General features: G+C 38.7%; 1 protein-coding gene across 3 annotated transcripts in view; it reads left to right on the top strand.

Annotated features, from left to right (window-relative positions):
- Nucleotides 1-9,517, top strand: part of RSPO2 (R-spondin 2) — a 158,783-nt gene extending 149,266 nt beyond the window's left edge. For all 3 annotated transcript variants that reach the window (XM_021688579.1, XM_021688578.1, XM_021688577.1), the window contains one exon: nt 9,402-9,517. In XM_021688579.1, coding sequence (XP_021544254.1) covers nt 9,402-9,517 — 116 coding nt within the window. The remainder of the gene's footprint in view (nt 1-9,401) is intronic.
- Nucleotides 9,518-18,286: the final 8,769 nt, after the last annotated feature.

Genomic DNA, 18,286 nt, shown 5'->3' with positions numbered 1-18,286 from the left:
GTCTGGCCCATGACCTGGCTTTTGGAACCACAGGTCTAAACTTCCAACTCCCAGCTGAAAAAGAAACATCCTGTGTTTTCTTCCCTTGGGCTTTGCCATGGGCACACTGTTGATACTGAGCTGGAAATGCTAAATATGTTGCTTGACCTCAGGAAACTGAGGCTTTGAATGCCTTAACCCCAGGGAATAATTAATATGAGAAATATACATTGTAGGCCAGGCCCACTGGGGAACTTAATGTGGCCCAAGGGAACCCTGGGGCTTGGTTGGGAAGGTTGATACCTTTCTTCAACCTAGTATTTACTTATTAATTTGTTTGTTCAGCAGCTATTTAAGTGATTATGAGATCAAAGATCTTTTGCTGGGCACAAGGGATCCAAAGAGTTTAGTGGAAAGAGTACAGGTTTTAGAACCTGCCAGATGTTGGTTTGAATCATTGCCGAGCTATGCGATTTTTGAGCTATTAACTTCTCTAAACTTACTTCCTCATTGGCAAAATGGAAATAATGCTTACCTTGCAGGCTGGCGTAAGGATTAGAAATCATACACATGAGACACCTCCTGGTGCTATAATTAGCATTCATGTGCCAGGTATAGTATCTGAAACTGGACACACATTTTCTTTGACCCTCATAGGTGGTACCTTTGATATTATCCATTTAGAAATGAGTAAACCAAGCCTGAGAAAAGTAACTCATCCAAGATCACTAGCTTCTGAGAGAAAGAGCTCTACTTTGAACCTAGGACTGTCTGACACCCAAACCAATGTTCCTAACCATGTATCCTAGATGACTGCTCAGTCTAGGGTCACGCGACTCCCTCGCCCCCCCCCGCCCCAGGCTAGACCTGGGAGTGACCCATCCTGTGGGCTGGCCAGGCATCCATGTTGAATCCCTCTCGGGGGACTATGCACTCAAGCCAAGAGACTGAGGTGGTTATAAGAGAGAGGAGAGCTGAGAGAAAGGTCACAGGGTTTACTTGGGGCCAGGGTTACCTTTGTAGACCATGTGTAAGCTGAAGTTGAGGGCCGAAGCCATGCGGATGGAGTCCAGGAAAAGCAAGAGAGTTCATTTTATGATGCATGATAAAGACCAGGTGGATTTGGTTCCTCACCACATTCAGTGTTTAGATCTAGCCCATATATCTTCGCTCCAATTCCTCTTTTAGTGAAGTTTGAATGAATATCTGCCACTTGATTTTTAGAAAGACCTGGAGTTTAACCAGGCATTAAAATGTAGTTATTTGCATAGTAGCCATGATTTGCAAACAAAATTGCAACAGAAGGTAATAAATTTTTTAATGAGGGAGGTCTAAAGCGCTGAAGGGCAGAGGGATGGGATGCACTTATGATCTTCCACGGAACATGCATTTCCTTATGTTATCCTGTGCTGGCTGTCTTCATGTGAGGCTTGCTACTTAGGTGAGTGGTAGGGTTGGACTCATGGCTGGTTCTCGGATTTACCTAATATGTAGAAATTACTAATTCATTTTACTTGTGAGTAGGTCTTTAAGTTCCATAGAAATCATGTGGAATCCAAATTAAATAAATGCTTGCCATATGATGATAGTCCTAAATATAATATCTTGGACTTCTTTTTTTTTTATTTAATGGTTATTGATTGAAGACCAAGAAGAGAGTATTAAATCCTCTTATTCTAATGGAATTATCTTAAAAGGTATCTTCTGGTCTAGTATGAAGTCAGCTATGGAGGAACTTGAAATTCTTCTCTGGTTTTCCCATTGGTCCTAATCAAATGAAATCAGTTATATCATTTTCTCTGCAACTGAATGCAGAGTTTTCTGACTTAACTGAAGAGTGCCAAATGAGCCTCATCGTTTTCTGCAAATTTTGAGTAAGTTTAGGGTACGTAGCTATGAAACATTCCAGCAGAACGGTTTGAGTACTGAATTTTTTTCACAATATTCAGCTAACTAAGAAGGTATGTGCAGCACTTACAGTACACTGTACATATTAGGAATGCCCACCATCTCAACTACCCGACCTAGGAAACTTCTAGATTGCACCTTGCTAAAAGAAAAAGCATTGAATCGATGCTGTGTACATTTACGGCAAGTCTTAGGTTACAGATGATGCAATTCATAAAAGGGTTTTCAGTTATGATGAGGCTCAGAGAAAGATTAGTGTCTTCTAATACTTTTCTGCCTCTCTTGAAAAATAACTCTAAACTATGTCCTTATCCAGTGACCTTTAAAGCTGTAAAAGTATATAAGAAAGAGACCTTGGAACCCGCTTGCCCATCCAGCTCAGCTGCTAGGAAGCTGTAGGAAAGTGGGTGGGATGCTCTAGGTTTTCTGTGTCTCACTTCGCATCTTCACCATTTAGTGGAATTGCCCTAGAGCGGGGGTAGTAAATACCTACCATACTCTCTGTCTCTCCACCCTTCCCAACACAGCCAACTGAGCTTTATCCTGGGAGGCCAACATGATCAGAGCCCTTTGTCAGCAAACAGCACCTGACAACCAGCTTTTATACTTGATATTAAATCTATGGGCTCTCCCCGGACCAGAAGATAATGAAGATCATTTTTAGTTTGACGGCTCTAATCTATAAGAGATCCAAGAAGTGGACCTTGTTCTTAGCAAGTAGTTTATATTTACTTCCCCATAAAATTGCAACCTGGATGTGAGAGGAATGCTTTTCTCCTAAATCACTGTTTGAAAAGCAAGATGTATCTGACTTTTCTTCTCTCATTCGCTCCCTAGACCCTGACATCTTCTTAACAGCAGGGCAATGATTACTTTTCATTGTGCTGCACTTGGACTTTGCTATCTATTCTTTAGTCCACTATAGAGCTTACCTTTGGCTTTAAAGGAAAAAGAAATAAGGCCTCTAAATACTGAAAGTATTTAAGAAGTGAGAGCTCCAGAGCGCCCCTGTTCACTTTTTACGCCAGAGATACTTACAGTAAAGGTGAATCATTGCCCCCTTGTGGTAGAATTACATATTTATTTTCTCACACAAGTGAAGTTGAGTGTAATGTTGTCTCTGCTACCTTGAAACTTTTCAATGAAGTTAGTTATTATGAAAAGAACTGTAGGTATTTTTGAAACCCCCTCTCCTTTTTTGTTTATTCTCACCTATCTTAAACTCCATAGAATCTTGTCTTTGAACTGATTTTTTTTTTTGAGGTACCAGGGATCTAAGAACTTGAATGACCCAAGTTATATGGAAGAAACCCAAATCTCATTCAAATTACTTTTATGTAGTCCTTGCCACTTCAAATGAGTTTGTAGGGTTTTGGGAATGTCTTATTACCCCTTTAGAAGTCTATACCCGAAGATTTTTCTTCAGAGCTATAAAATGGGGAAATTTTGAAATACCGTGTCTAGGAATCCTTATTGGTAAAGGTTCAGGTGATCTTTAGGATTAGCTTTTCTTCCAATTTCATAATACTGAACATGAAACAAGATTTTAAAACCAAACTGGGGCTTCCTTTCAACAAAAGAGATAGACTTCATGCCTAATAAAATGCCTTATAAAGGAAGAATGGAGAGGTCTTACAAAGAAAGCCATTTCATACTATTCTTTTTATAAACTTTTACAAATAAAACAGTAACACACAGTCATAATTGGCTTACTGAGTTAGTTCTTTACAAATGATCATAAATATACATAGGAATTCTGAATGACTTTCAGGTTTGCATATTTGGAGAAGTCCATTTTGTCAACTATTTTTTATTTTGGATGGTTGTCACTCCCCACTAATAAGTTGCAAGTAGTTGTTCTGCTTACAAGGCTATCTCCAGGTTATGTGTACATTTTTGAAGCACATGCTCTTTTATAAAGATGAAATGACTAAGTGACCACTTGGAAGATTTTCACATTATGACTTGACGTTCAAGATGGCCCAGTAGAATCTCCTCAGCATAAAGCTTGTTATTTTTCAATACTTGAAAATTTGTTGGTTTGTCTTTGGATTATTTTGTTCTCAAAGACAATTTGATCACAGTCAGAAAACAGTCATTGATGGATTTGCCAGTCCTTTCTACAGACCTCTCTCTGTGTAATATTTTTAGTGGAAAAGAGGTTATTTCTTAAAAAACCAGATAAATGTCACTAAAAACACCAATTAAAGAACTTTGTACTATAAATAAGGAGATAGAGCAGATACATTTGCTTAACTTCTTCAGACTCTTTCCTCTGAGGCTCAGCTGATGTAAAATAGCCATTAATATGTTATTTGGAACTGTTACAGACAGGGGAAGATTTTTATCTTAGACTGGGTAGATATACTGTGGTAGATTCCGGTCATGCTCATCGTATTTGCCTACTTGGATGCCTTTCTAGATGAAAACAGCTTTATGAACTAACACCCATTCTTAATGCCAGAGTGTTGAGGTAGTTCAGTAGTTCTTAAGCTTTTGTATCTTAGATCCAATTATGATTGACCGTTCCACTCAAAAGTCTGCTTACCACTAGAAGAGGAATGTTTTGCATTACAGCCTTTTCCTTATACCTATTTATGATAAATTTAGGGACATGCAATTTCTCTTGGCAACAAGTTTAATTACTGGGCCTTAAGAGACAAATACTTCATAGTGAAAAAACACTTATTGTTTTAGTAATCATAAAAAGAGGTCATGAAAAATTGTGTAGTAGGACATTTTGGTAATTTATAATTTTTTTCAGAGTTATATAGTAAACATCTCTATGCATAAATCTCTGTCCACGTGTAGATTATTTTCCTAGGATGGGTTCCTAGGTCTGAGTCAAAAGTTATGAATATTTTAATGCTTTTGTACACATTGCCAGATGGCTTTTAGAAAGACTGTATCAATTTTATAGTCTCATAATGTATCCTGATGCCTGTCTCACCACATTCTCACTTTTTACTTTTAAGAATCTTGGCAGTGGCGACGCATTTTATTTGGCACTTTTAATTGTGAGATTCGATTGTTTCATATACTTATTAGCTGTTTTTATTTCCCTTATGGATTATAGTTAGGTCTTTTGTCTATTTTTATATGAGCTTTTAAAATATTTAGGAGCCAACTTGGCTCTTTTCCAGAGAATCATCAATCACTCTTAAATAAATAAATCTCTGTTGCTACTCATTCTTGGGCAAACTCAAGTCGCCCACATGAAAAAGAGAAATAGCTCAATTGCTATTCATTGTCTACAACTCAGTCCTTGTGAAGATGTGGAAGCAGCTTTCTCTGTTCCACCTCTAGTGTGTCCTCTGAAGCATGACAAAGTTCCCCAGCTTGGTGGATTTCAGACTTTTTGTCCCTCGGTTTCAGCTGCTTTGAAGAATGGCCTGATCTCCAAGATGATCCCCAAATCTCCCTGGTGAATTTCACAAATACAGTGAAGCCCAGGTTTCAAGTTAGCATCACAGATTTATCATTAAAATTTAATAGAAAATAGTCCTAGTTTCAGATGATCACCTTTATCATCACAGTTGTGGCTCGAACAGTGGAAATTACATTTGTCATAATTGTGGCTTTCCTGTGTGTGTGTGTGTGTGTGTGTGTGTGTTTGTGGAGAGACTTTTTTTTTTTTCATAGTCACAGCTACTGAATTCTTCAATTATCTTTCATCGCATTTACCATTAGAAAGTTTTCCTCCAAGCACTTAGTAATCTTTATGGAAACCCTATACACCCTTTGTGCCTTACTAATGGATGTTCCAGAACCATTGTTCCAGTTATGAAGAAACTCCTACCTAAACCTAGTGAGAGGAGAAACCTTTTGAAGACTTTCCTCGACTCTGGGGCTTAGGAGGGAATGAAATTCGTGCCTGCCTGGCAGTGGAGTTCGTATTTTCACAGCTTCATGTAATTTGTGAGTCTGCCTGGTATCTTGCTGGAAAATAATCTATCCTATTTCTGATTCTAATAGCAGTAATCTACAGCTGGACGTTAGGAGTATTTCCCTAAGGGGCTGATCACCTTTCTCTGTAGAAGAGTTGATAGGTTATCCTGTTGGACCATTTCCACATGTGTGCAAATCAATATAATTATGTTGGTTAGAGTGTGGTTTTGATGGTATCTTTCTAACTTTGTTCATTTTGATGATGATCTTACCTTGCTCGTGATAGTTTATACAACTTTCTGGTGAAAGAGGATCATAGCATCATCATTCCGTAAATGTAAAAACAGAGTCACAAGTATGATGTGTTATGAAACCTCTCAGTTGCAAGACCACACTTACCGACAGGTTCCCTTTCCTTCGGCCTTTCTCTGCTAAACCCCTCTACTTTCCTGAACAACTGTAATGTCTGAGCCACTCTCCTTGCATCTGTACGGCAGTGCTGAAGAGACTGAGCAGTGACTTGTCAAGGCCACTGTATTCTTAAAGCACTCAGGACAAAGATATGCAAATATGTCATCAGAGTTGGACATAGCTAGAGGCTGATAATGTCATCATAAAACTCAAACCTTTTTCTGCTGATCTTGGGCAGTACATTTTCCAGGTGGTTGCTCGTGAACTAAAAAGAAAGTTAAATCCATGACTTGAATTTCTCTTTGGGTGACTGGCATTATACTTGCCTTTAAATGCTTCCTGTATAGGGTGAATGTGCTTGAGAATGTGAAATAATCTGAAACTCTAGAAGGCATTCTCCAAATCTAATCTAGCCACAGGTGTAAAGAAATGGGAAAACATAAATTAGCACACTTGTATGTCCAATATAACTTATTTTCAAATATATAGATCAAAATGGGGATATCTATTTTCTGTTAGCTGTAATCTTACCGATTTCTTATGTTTGAAAATCTTAGCAGAGTTTAGAAGAAAATATGTACAAGACTTTTTGTACCTCAGGTTATATTTTATTTTATTTTTTATTACTTTGGGCTTTAAGTCAAAATAGCCTACTATGGACCACAAAATATTTTCAGTTAATTTAGGCCTATCAGTGGTCAAATCTTGGCTAACCATCTTAATTCTTCAGTATTTGCAAAATATCCTACATGAGAAATGGGGCTGACCAGAAACAAAACCAAGCAATGAACCAATAGCCCAGAGATGTCATTCAAAAGAGACTTCTGAGGAAAATTTTTAGGGTTGTAATTCATTCTCCCAAGCATCTTTAGTTGAAACCAGTACTGTATAACTTATTGCCAATGGAATAATTGTACAACTTAAGTTTCCAGAAGCATTGCTGAAATTTTGGCCACACTAGGAACTATTTTATGCAAATATTGAGTAACTTTCCTATCACACAATATTATATCAGCCAGCAAATCCAAAGACCATTTGATATTGACAATTACATCAGAATGATATATTAGATAAGGGGCATGAAATTGTCCCTCTCTTAAAATAAGAATTTCCGGTCACTTAGCATAGATTTTCTGTTAGTGAAAGTACTGCACATTTTTCATTTGAAAAATTGAAATGGTGAATGGGAAAAGATTTCTTGAACAAATACTCAGTATATTTTTATCTTAACACATTTAAACATCTAGTAATATTATTTTTCCATTTACTCAATTTCAGTTTGCTTTTAAAAGAAACTCCAAGCTTTAAATAAATTAAACATGAGCTCATTTTTACAATGTAGTTAGCAATGATTTTAACTAAGGTTTTTTTGTTGTTTAGAGAAAATCTAGAACTAAGGCAATCTTCAAAAACTTTATAATTGAAGCTTCTTTTTAAATATGCAATTTTACGTTAAGTGTTTCATCTGTCTGCCCTCATTAGGTGTGTCTCATCATTCGATCTAATGTTACTAAAATAGTTGTAACTTTACAGCTTCTTTGATTAATGATGGTTTGGACTAAGGTTTCATTGGGTAGGATTAACTATGTTTAAAGATGGCAAGATGCCATTGAAACATTAATGCCAGAATTTAATAAGAACCAGAAATTAACTTCAGAGACCTTCAAAATTTAATGTGAGGGCACAATCCTATTCTGATTATTTTAATGTCATGTCCTATTAAAAATAAGTTATTCTTTATCTGTGATAAAGTTTTACTCAGCAAACACTTGTTGATTGTCAACTATGTGCCAACCAAGTGACTCTTTTCCATCTTCAAACAAAATGAGAAATCCCTCCCTTGTTTAGAAATCTCCCAGGCTCCTGTAATCTACTATGATTCTGCTTTCCTAAGGCAGGGATCTAGCTGCCTAATTTCACATCTCCTACATGAGCTGCCACCTCCATCGTCTCGACAGAAAAGCTGGCTAGCTACATCCCTGTAATAAAGGGTCTTGGAAGGTTGGAAAGCATGCACTGGAACTGAATGTCCAGTTTGTGGTACTGATTACTACAGTGTTGAAGAGCCACACTTCACAGGAAAGTTTTGTAGGACTACACAAGTAGAACGGAAGTAGACTGGGTAGGAGAGGAGAGTTGAGTCTGGTGAGGGAAGAATCTGTTCTGAAGGTGTATGGTGATGACTTAATTTCTGCAAACCTCAGTGACCTTTAAGCTCTTTCCTGCTCTAAAAATCCCATGATTCCTCTGTTTAGAACCCAAAGAGGGCAATGGACCTAAAGCAAATGCCTGTTGTTCTTTTCTCTCATGATCTTATGTATATATCCTTGCAAGAAATGTTGAGACGTTGTAAAAACCGTGAACCATAACCACAAGACACAAAAAGTGAAATACAGCAGAGGCAAAGGGAAAACTATATTCAAAAACTCCTGATGGAGACAAATCTCAACTATTTAGCTAGTGGTCTGGGCTTCCTGGTGGCGAAGGCAAAGAGGAGAAATAGGATTACGTGGCGGTGTGATCTGGTAGGAAGACCCCTCTCCCCAGTTCTTCAGGAACAAATCAGCATTTTCCTTGTTCACAATAGTAAGAATAACTGGTCTCTAGCGGATTTGTGTAAGAAGCCCTAAGCCACATAATGAATGATGTTCTTATGAATTTTGATTGAAAATGAAGTATTCCACCTATGTCATTTCATACACTGGCCTTTGGAGAACAGGGAGAGAGTAATGTTAAAAGCAAGACATTTCTTTTGCCTGGGGGGGGGAGGGGGGGCAGGGAGAAGGGAGTTTGAAACTTCTGGTATATTTACTGTAGATAGATGCTTATTTTCTTTCACCCCACCGACATGTGGAGCAGTAGAGAGATGTAAAGATGTCTAGTAAAGGGTAGCATTGTTAAAAGTCGGAGGGAATAAATGGAATTTTTGTGGCAGGATGATATTTGCAAGACTGATCAGGCCGCTGGGAGGTTTTTAAATATGCCAGTTCCCTATAACAGGAAGATCAGTCTCTGTTTTAGACAGCATATCCAATTTAGTAAATTATTATTCTGTCAAAATTAATGTGAACAATTTTCTCTTTGAGGCTGCTTTTTCCATAGGTGATATTTTCCAGATGGGCTTTGTGTAAAATTCTTAATGTTTTGTGTTTTCTTTCCTAGAGAAGGAGCCGTTTCTGACATGTCTTCATTTCTTTCTCTTTCCCCCGGTGTAGGAAAGAGAGCCCCAAAAGCAAAGGAGAAGAAGAACAAGAAAAAGAAGAGGAAGCTGATAGAAAGAGCCCAGGAGCAACACAGTGTCTTCCTAGCTACAGACAGGGCCACCCAGTAAAATAAAAGACACGTAGGGTAGATTTTGGTGAGGGGGTTTGCTTTTGCAAAAGTGCACAAAGCTCCTCTCCACTCCTGGACCCTGGCATGTGGCCTTTGTGCTGCTCTGACCAGTATCTGTTCCCAGTAACGTTGTGAATGGAGGAGCCACGAGCGTGGTCTCTGTTATTTATGCTTTGATTTGCATCTGGAGCCTGTGAAAGCAGGAGCCCACAACCTGAATCCATGGAAGCAGGAGTTAGGGGTCCAGCATGGGCCTTGGCTCCACGAGGGGCAGGAGCTGTGAGGCCACGGGCCACCCCTGGACCCAGACTTGTGCATATTTATGGGAAAGAAGACACTCAGCAGGCCAAGTGCTATTTCACTGGTGACCTTGATTTCTCACATTGTGCGTTCGTTCGCAAGGATAAATGTCTGCTGAGATCTGCTTTGAGCTGGGGGTGGGGGGTGCTCCAGGAATTCCTGCTTGGCTTCACAGCAGCTCCAACTTGTACATACTCTGTGGGGCTGCATATAAACCTCTTACAATGTATATTTATGCTTTCTGATGTGTAACAAGTCATGCCTAATACTATGTCACTTTGTTTCTAGTGGTTCCTAACCATTGTCCAGCACATGGCTGTTCTAGATTTGCGAATTGACCAATGTTGTGTTGCCCCTTGACATTTAACTTTTCTTCTTTTTTCGGGCTTATTTCTCATTGTAAGAATAGGCTAAGCTAGTTTGTACATAGGCTCAGATGACCAGTGTCAAGGACTTTGAGTATCTGTAGACCTTCCCCACTCCGTGTCTCCTCATGCAGATAAAGCAGCAGGTCACAGGCAGAAGCTAAAACTCCCTTTGTGTCTAAGATGTGATGACTTCATGCAACACAACTGAAAACATGAGGCATGACATGAAGTCCCTTGCAGTACTCATCATGCTGTTTTACCAGCTAGCTAGAGAATTTTTCACTTTTGTTTCAAACTTCAATATATATACACACATACACATATATATTTATTTAAAGCCATCCCTGACTTACCACGACAGGGTACCTGCCACTCCTCTTGGGGTCACTGTAGAAATTACCATCATGAGACCATGCATAGAATTCGAGGAGAAAACAGGATGCATCCCTGTAACTGCTGGTCAAATCCTAACAGGTCTCCTTGGAGCCAGAATCTGTGTTCTCTTCCAGACAGAAGAGCCCTGTGGAGACTCCCCAGGGGACTTGCAGACCAGTTGTTTCAAAAACATCCTTGTGTAGTTGGGGGAATCCCTTCTTAGAGGGCTTTGAATTGGCTTCTTCTAAAAGCATCATTATCTTCCTGGTTAATCCAGAAGAAAATTAGAACAAAGTGAAATGGTTACAGATGTTTAAGGAAAACAAGCAAGGCAAAGCCTTTTTTCTCACCGTGCATTGGCAAAACTACCTCTCCGGCGTTTTTAATTTTTGAGTCAAAAGCATCTTACCAGTGAGTATAAATGTCATATGCATCGTTAGGAGAATATTACTGCTATGAGATAATAAGCCATATATGAATATTGTATATAACTTTAGGGTTCGCATTTAATCCTAAAGTGTTCACCTTTCACGTCTATTTACACTAGATTCCTATTTACTAAGTGGGGAGGGGGCTCCTTTATATAGCGCTTCATCGTTAATAAGTCAATACCTGTTCTGTTTCTGAGATGTTCTTTTCATGCATTAAAAAACTTCGAAATTATTCATTGTGGAAGTTTTCTTTAGAGGTACATTTCTTTGACAACTCTACCCCTAAATAATCCTTTAAAAAAGGCAGGCAAAATTTTTAACAACCAATGTTAGTAACTATATCTAGGAACTAGCTAGATATAAATTACACTAGAGTGGAGTGGTTAGGAGCTTTTTTTTTTTTTTTTAAGATTATTTGGAGACAGGGCATGTGCAAGCCGGAAGAGGGGCAGAGGCAGAGAGAGAATCTCAAGCAGACTCCATGTTGAGCATGGAGCCTAATGCAGGGCTCGATCCCACAACCCTGAGATCATGACCTGAGCCAAAATCAAGACTCACACATGTGACTGAGCCATCCAGGGGACACAGGAGTTGAGATTTTAGAGTCACACTGCCTGAGTTCCAGAGCAGCCTGGGACAAATTCTCTCTCTAGGGCTCTGTTCCTCATCTGTGAAATGGAGGTAACAGTATTGTCTACTTATAGGGCTGTGTTTTAAGGATTAAATTAGGTAAAATGTGTAAAGTATGGTCAGCACAGGGTATATACTAAATTGCTACCCAAATTACCTGTTATTAATTGCCTCTGTTCTTGATATTTAAATTATTTAAAAGACCTTCCATTCTTGTTAACAAAACAATATATTTATGGAAACATCAGTTCCCTTCAAACTATTGCTTGATGCCTGGACATTATTTGCCCCAATTTTTATTCTTGTGGGAATTGATTTACAGCTGCTTGATTTCTAAGCCTCCCAGTTATAAGCAAATACACTACAGAGACACACACATACTACAGTGTAATTTATAGCTTCAGGGTAATACAAAGAAGATCCAGTGGTTTTCCAAAAGTAGCTATACCATATACACACATATATATAATATATGAAACTGGTTTTTCCCCCAATATTTTCAGGGAGTTTAGCATCTGTCGAAGTAAATTATGGGACCACAACTTTGTCAATTAAGAGGTTTGGGTCGGGGAAATTGGTGCAGCTAGTCAAAACGTACAAACTTCGTTATACAACAAATCATGGGGAAGGTAAGGTACAGAATAGGGACTATAGTTAATATTGTATTCTCTTAGCAATTTTCAAATATGTAATATAAAATGTCCTAATCACAAAAGTTTGACAGATTAGCACTTAGGAAAAACCAATTTTATGAATGTCTTTTTTAAGATGCTAATAGCAATCACTGTATACATGAAACATTTGGAGAAAAGCTAGCACTTAGCCTCAAGTGTGTGATTCCCCTAGATTTATCTTTTTAAAGGAGAGCTATGAGTAAGAGAAAAGTGAATAATACCTCTGTTCACGTTAGAAGTTTGTGCATAGTAGATACTACTTGATAATAGAAAAGATAGAATTAGTAACCCTATAAATGTATCTAGACCAATCACATCATCCTCCCCCTTCTTTCCAAAGGAACAACCATTGCACTCAAGCATCTGGCCTCATCCCCTCTTACTTTTGTGGGGTCTTCAGTATCCACTCCTGACATTTCTTCAGCCCTTCCTCTCCCCATGACTCAGGTACTATTTCTCTCAAGGTCTTCATTGTCCACTCTCCTGAAAAAGGAGTTTATGGTCATTGATGGCTTCGACTTTGTTCCCTTCTTATTGATTTCTTCCCCACCGCTGCATTGTCCTTGTTCTCACAAAGGGAGCAATGACATTCCCCTTGCTAAATATAAAGAGAACATTTGCCTTATTTGCCTCAATCCTTTTTTTGTGTGTCCTGCCTGCTATTTCCACCAAGTTTGATTTTATTGTGCACTTTTCTTCAGAAATTTCATTTTTCATTTGACATCTGTGACATTCCTAACCTGGGTTTTCTACTTCCCTACTTCTTTTGGTCTTTTCAAGTTCTTCCTTGGCCTAAATTCAAAATACTGACATTTCATAGGTGAGCCCACTATTTAATCTTTTAAATTTAATCTCTTCATCTCCTCAACTTGGGAAATATAACCTTATGGCTTCAGATACCAATTGTATGCTGTTGATTTCCAAACCCAGCTCTCTGTCTCCAGGTCTTTGGTAATGATTTCCAAGCCTGCTAGAGATCTTGACTAGGGAGCCACACACTTAAGCTCAATGTATTTAAAACTGAATTTATTACTGTATCACTCAGGCTCTAGTCAAGGAAATAAACCAGTTGAGGTATTTCAAACCGGGAATTTAACACTGAGAACTGGTCACACAGGTAATAAAGGAGATAAACTGAAGTGGGGATGACAAGATCACTCAGATTAACAAAAGCAGGAAGTCACTATCACCCCTAGGGCAAGGGGGATAACAGGAAGGGGTTGAGTGTCCTGAATCCAGAAGGTAAGGCCACCCAGCAGGAGCTAGAACTGTAGCTGAGGCTAGAGCTGTGACCAAAGAGGAAGCTGGAACCAAAGACAGAATGCTTATCTGGTGGGAGCTAAAATCTTGGAACAGATCTGGTCACCCTGAGAAATGTTGCCTGGCTTCTCCCTACCTTCCAACCTCTAGTCTTCTACCACACCTGCCATTAACCAAACCTGACTGGAAACCAGGGAGTCTGAGGAATGTAGTTCCCTCTGTAGGGAAGGACATAGACCCAGGAGCAAGCAAGCAAATAACCAACATAATCACTGACATCTTCCCACAAAACAATTCCTCTTTCTGCCTTCCCCATTTAATAATAAAATCTTACATAGTTGGTTACATGAACACTCTTGTAATTATCATTTACTCCCATTGCCCCCTACATCTAATCAGTTCCTAGATTCTAGTCAGTCTACCTCAGAAGTATATCCTGAATTTCTCCCCACCTCTTCACTTTCTTGGTTCTGTCTCTCTTCTAGACTGCTTCATTATCCCAAATATTCTTGCCCAAAGCTTCACTCCAATGATTATTTATATTTCTACCACTTCTTTTTCCTGTTGATATATTGGTAGTGCTCTCCATTATTTAAATAACTTCCTGTTTCTTATAGAATAAGATCTTGTAATTTTTTACATGAAACACAATACCCTTTTAACTTTCTCTTCACTCATGTAGCTTGTGAGGATCAAGAAAAGACTGAATGCACTGGGATGATCATTGTAAAATTTTCAAGGGTTCCTTTCAGGTGCACTTGGATGTGCTTACCATAATGATTGATATCCATGAATCATGAAGGCAAAGATGTAACTATGACTTTGAAAGCAAGTGATAAACATAAAATCTGAGAGGTCGAACAGTCTGAAAAATGTGTCAAAGATTTAGACAAGTTTCCATGTTAATCTATGACGAATCATTATAACAAATGGCCATGTGCCACCTCCCCTGCCCGCCCCCCCCCATTAGAAAACACTGATAACCGCTACTGAGCTAAACACAAGTCTCAGAATCCTTCCCAACAAAGGTGTCCCAAAGAAACACTACCAAGAGATTGAAGTTGACAGGGGAGTTATGGCCTTTTGGATTCCCAGGTCAACTTCATGCCCAAGATGGTAACAACTGTTTTCTCTCAGAAACACTTTGGAGTATTCCATGAACTACTTTTCAAACCTTGCCACCTAGGTACCCTTAAAGACAGAAAAGTAAAGTTGTAAGTCTGGGATTATAACCTTTATTAGCCAACTGACTCCTCGGGTTTTCTAACCTCAGTCTCTGTGGTAGCATGCGACCCAGGTGCTCATTCAACTTTTATTTGATTCTCTTCTACTGGCTTCCTTTCTTCCTCTTGCTAATTTAGTTCTAAGACTCAGCCACAAGACTTCTTCGTAGATCTGTTTTTGAAAAGAGGGATTAGCAAACTTTTTCCATGAAGGGCCCTAGAGTAAACACTTTAGGCTTTACAGGACATGTGGTCTTGGTCACAGCAACTCAGCCATGCCACTGTGGCACAAAATCCACCATAGTATTCTTCTGATTTTTTTCCAACCATTTCATAAATGTAAAATTGTTGGCTTGCCAGCCACACACAAACAGGTGGCAGTCTGGATATAGTGGATGACCTGCTGGTTGGTGGACTGTCCTGATGAACTCTGAGAGGCTGCATCTAACCCTTAGCTGTGCTCCCTATTATCTTGGTATGTTTTCTTTCCATTAGAGTTTGGCTTCCATTTCCTGCCTTAGCCTATGAAAATTGAGTAGACAACGAATGCCTACTCTTTACAAAGAGTAAAACTTTGCAGGCAATGATTGCAGTGCCTCTGTTCTTGGCTTGTTCATTTTGAATGAAAGATGATTTTTAGACTAACGTCGCGTATCCTCTCCAGCTCCTCCACTATGGAGGCAATAGAACAGGTTATGTGATAATGTGATAATGGCAGGAGTGTCAGGAAAGGCATCTCTGGGAACTTTGGCATGAAGCCTAGATGCTGGGTATATGAAGATCTGGGAAAGAAGTAGCCCAGACATTGGCAACAGCCAGTGCAAAATAGCCCTAATGTGCAGAGTCAGCATGATCAAAGTACAGACAAAAGGGGAGTTGCTAGAGTACAGTCAGAAGGAGCATGGGGCCAACATGAGATTAGGAGTATTCAAAGGCTAGGTCATGAAGGGTCATGAAAGCTATGGCAAAAGCTTTAGTCTAAGTGCTTAGAAAATCATTGGAGGATTTAAGCAGGGGAATGATATGATTTGATTCCTTTAACCTATTCACTTGCGCTCCTGTGTGGAAGGTTGGTTTTCAGAGTGAAAGCAGAAAGACAAATTAGGTTATTTCAGTAATCAGATGAGAATTAATGTGACTTGGGCTGGTAGGTGGCAGTAAAGGAGGAGAGAAGTGGGTGGATTCAGGACATAGTTTGGCAGAAGAGCCCACACTTTTGCCAGTGAGTTGGATGTAGGGGGTAGTCATGAAGGAAAAAAGGGAAATGAATATGTCCCCTATGTTCTTGCCTTATGCAACAGGATATATAGGGAAGATGGGGAAAACTGTAGAATACATAAATCAATTTTTCACATGATAAATTTGAGATGTCTGATATCTTTATGTTAGATATCTCTAAATCTGGAGCATAGGGAAAAGTTCAGCTCTGGAGATATAATTGTGGGGTATATCGGTATATAAATGGCACTGAGCACCAAGCTTATGGGCTGATGCAGACAGAGAATGTCCAAGGAGGAAAAAAGAGCCTTAAAAGCATCCAACTCTTAGACATGAACTGGTAAAGAGACTTGGAAAAGTGTCCAGGGAGAAGAACTAGGAGCAAATAGTTGCTAACAGTGACCAAGAGCTGGGATTTAACATTTACATTGTTTCCTTCCCCCTCATTTTAGAATAAAAATATCAAGAGAAGTGAAGGACAATTAGGAAAAATTTGTAATAATTGAGGAGTTTGGTCTTCTCAAATTGTTTTCCCCATTGTACACTCGAAGAGTGAAACTAACCAATACTTTATAATCTCCTCGAAAATGTTTTCAGTGTAGAAAGAACTTAAAATAAGTCAATGCTCAAAAAACTTTGGAAACTACTCTTTACACAAATGTGATAATGATACTTAATTTCAGGTTACCCTATCACCTACCAATTTCATCTACATTTATGATGAAATAATTATCTCAATGACCCAAGAAAGAATTTTCCTTTATTTCTTTCAAATTTAATAAACTATATCAAGTGAACAACAAAACAAGCATTTTGTGAATTACAGGTCCTTGGGTTTGTAATTTTCAACAATGAGGATTTTTTTTAAACTTGTAATTATTGAGGTACTTTTGTAACAGCCCTCTGATGTAGGACCATACATGTTTGAACAGAGTTAGGTATTACACACATACACAATCATGGTATTTAACTGGAAAGCAAGATAAGTGTTAAAGTACTTTTTTCAGTGTTTACTGTGTAAAATAGGATAACTATAGTTCTAAGGACTTTCATTACATTTTCAAATTAAATAAATACATTTCTAACTTTTTTTCGCATTACACATCCTTCTTCCAAGTTTGCTTTTTCCTACGTGTATTACCTGGAAAAACTAAATGGTAGAAACACCGACGGCATACCCATAACCAGTTCTCTCCTTTCTGATCAACAAGGAGCATCCATTTCTCAATCTTCTTGCAGTTGGTTGGGGCCTTGTGATTGATTTTAACCAGTGGAATTTTGGCTGGAAATTATGTGTGTCACTTCAGGGCTAGGGCATATATGAGCACGTGTCTGTTCTGCATTTCTTTTCTCTTTTGGTTTTGACTATAAAGGTAGGGCCACAAAATGAAAGCAACCTAGATCTCTGAGTCACTTCATGGAAAACAGTTTCCTTGGGTGGTTGCCAAACCTAACTCAGACTTTGCATGAATAAGAAATAAACCCTTATTGTATTAAGCTACTGAAATTCTGGGGTTATTCGTAACCTTAGCATGGACTGGCATCACTCTGTAATGCAGTTTTTCAGCTTACTTTTTCTTGGGATTAAGAAAAAAACAAAAACAAAAAGAAAAATAAAAAGAAAAAAAAAAAGAAACTATCTTACTTATTAGTCAAAACCTTGTCAGTAGATATAGAAAAGCAAAAAAAGTCAAAAAAGTATTTGAGCAAAATAATCAACTCGTTTAGGCATAGAATTAGAACACTGATATGTCCTTTTAATGAAGTGTCTCATTTTGATGGCAAAGATTGACATCCTGATGATGGTAGTACAATTTGTCAAATTTCCAAAGATTCATATATCATTAGATAGTCAAGGTAGCAAAAACCCCTATAGGTTTTCTCCACATACCTACCCTATGCAACAAGAGTAGGCAATCTATAAACTCCATTAGTGGACAGTCAACCAGATGGTTAAATAGGAGCCTCCTGAATTCTCCTCCTCCCATAGACACACTGAATGTACAGCTAGAGAGTAATGACCTCAGAAAGAGATCTAGAAACTAGCTGAGTAACTCCTACACATTGGGCAAATGAGAAAATATCCACATTGGAATGGGTAGGAAAGGCTGAGACACACATTCACCATAAACCCCACTCCCACCATAGCACCATACAATCAAGAGGGAGAGCCAAGCTTCAGCTTCTCCATGAGGAGGGGAGGGTTTCAACCCATATATAGCACCCCAACTTTTAAGACTCCTGTTGAGTAACAGGACCTTTAAACACTTAGCTCTTGTGTCCACGAG

The sequence above is a fragment of the Neomonachus schauinslandi genome, chromosome 4 (assembly GCF_002201575.2).
Source record: "Neomonachus schauinslandi chromosome 4, ASM220157v2, whole genome shotgun sequence".
NCBI classification, from domain to species: Eukaryota; Metazoa; Chordata; class Mammalia; order Carnivora; family Phocidae; genus Neomonachus; species Neomonachus schauinslandi.
This window is presented reverse-complemented; position numbering and strand designations above follow the sequence as displayed.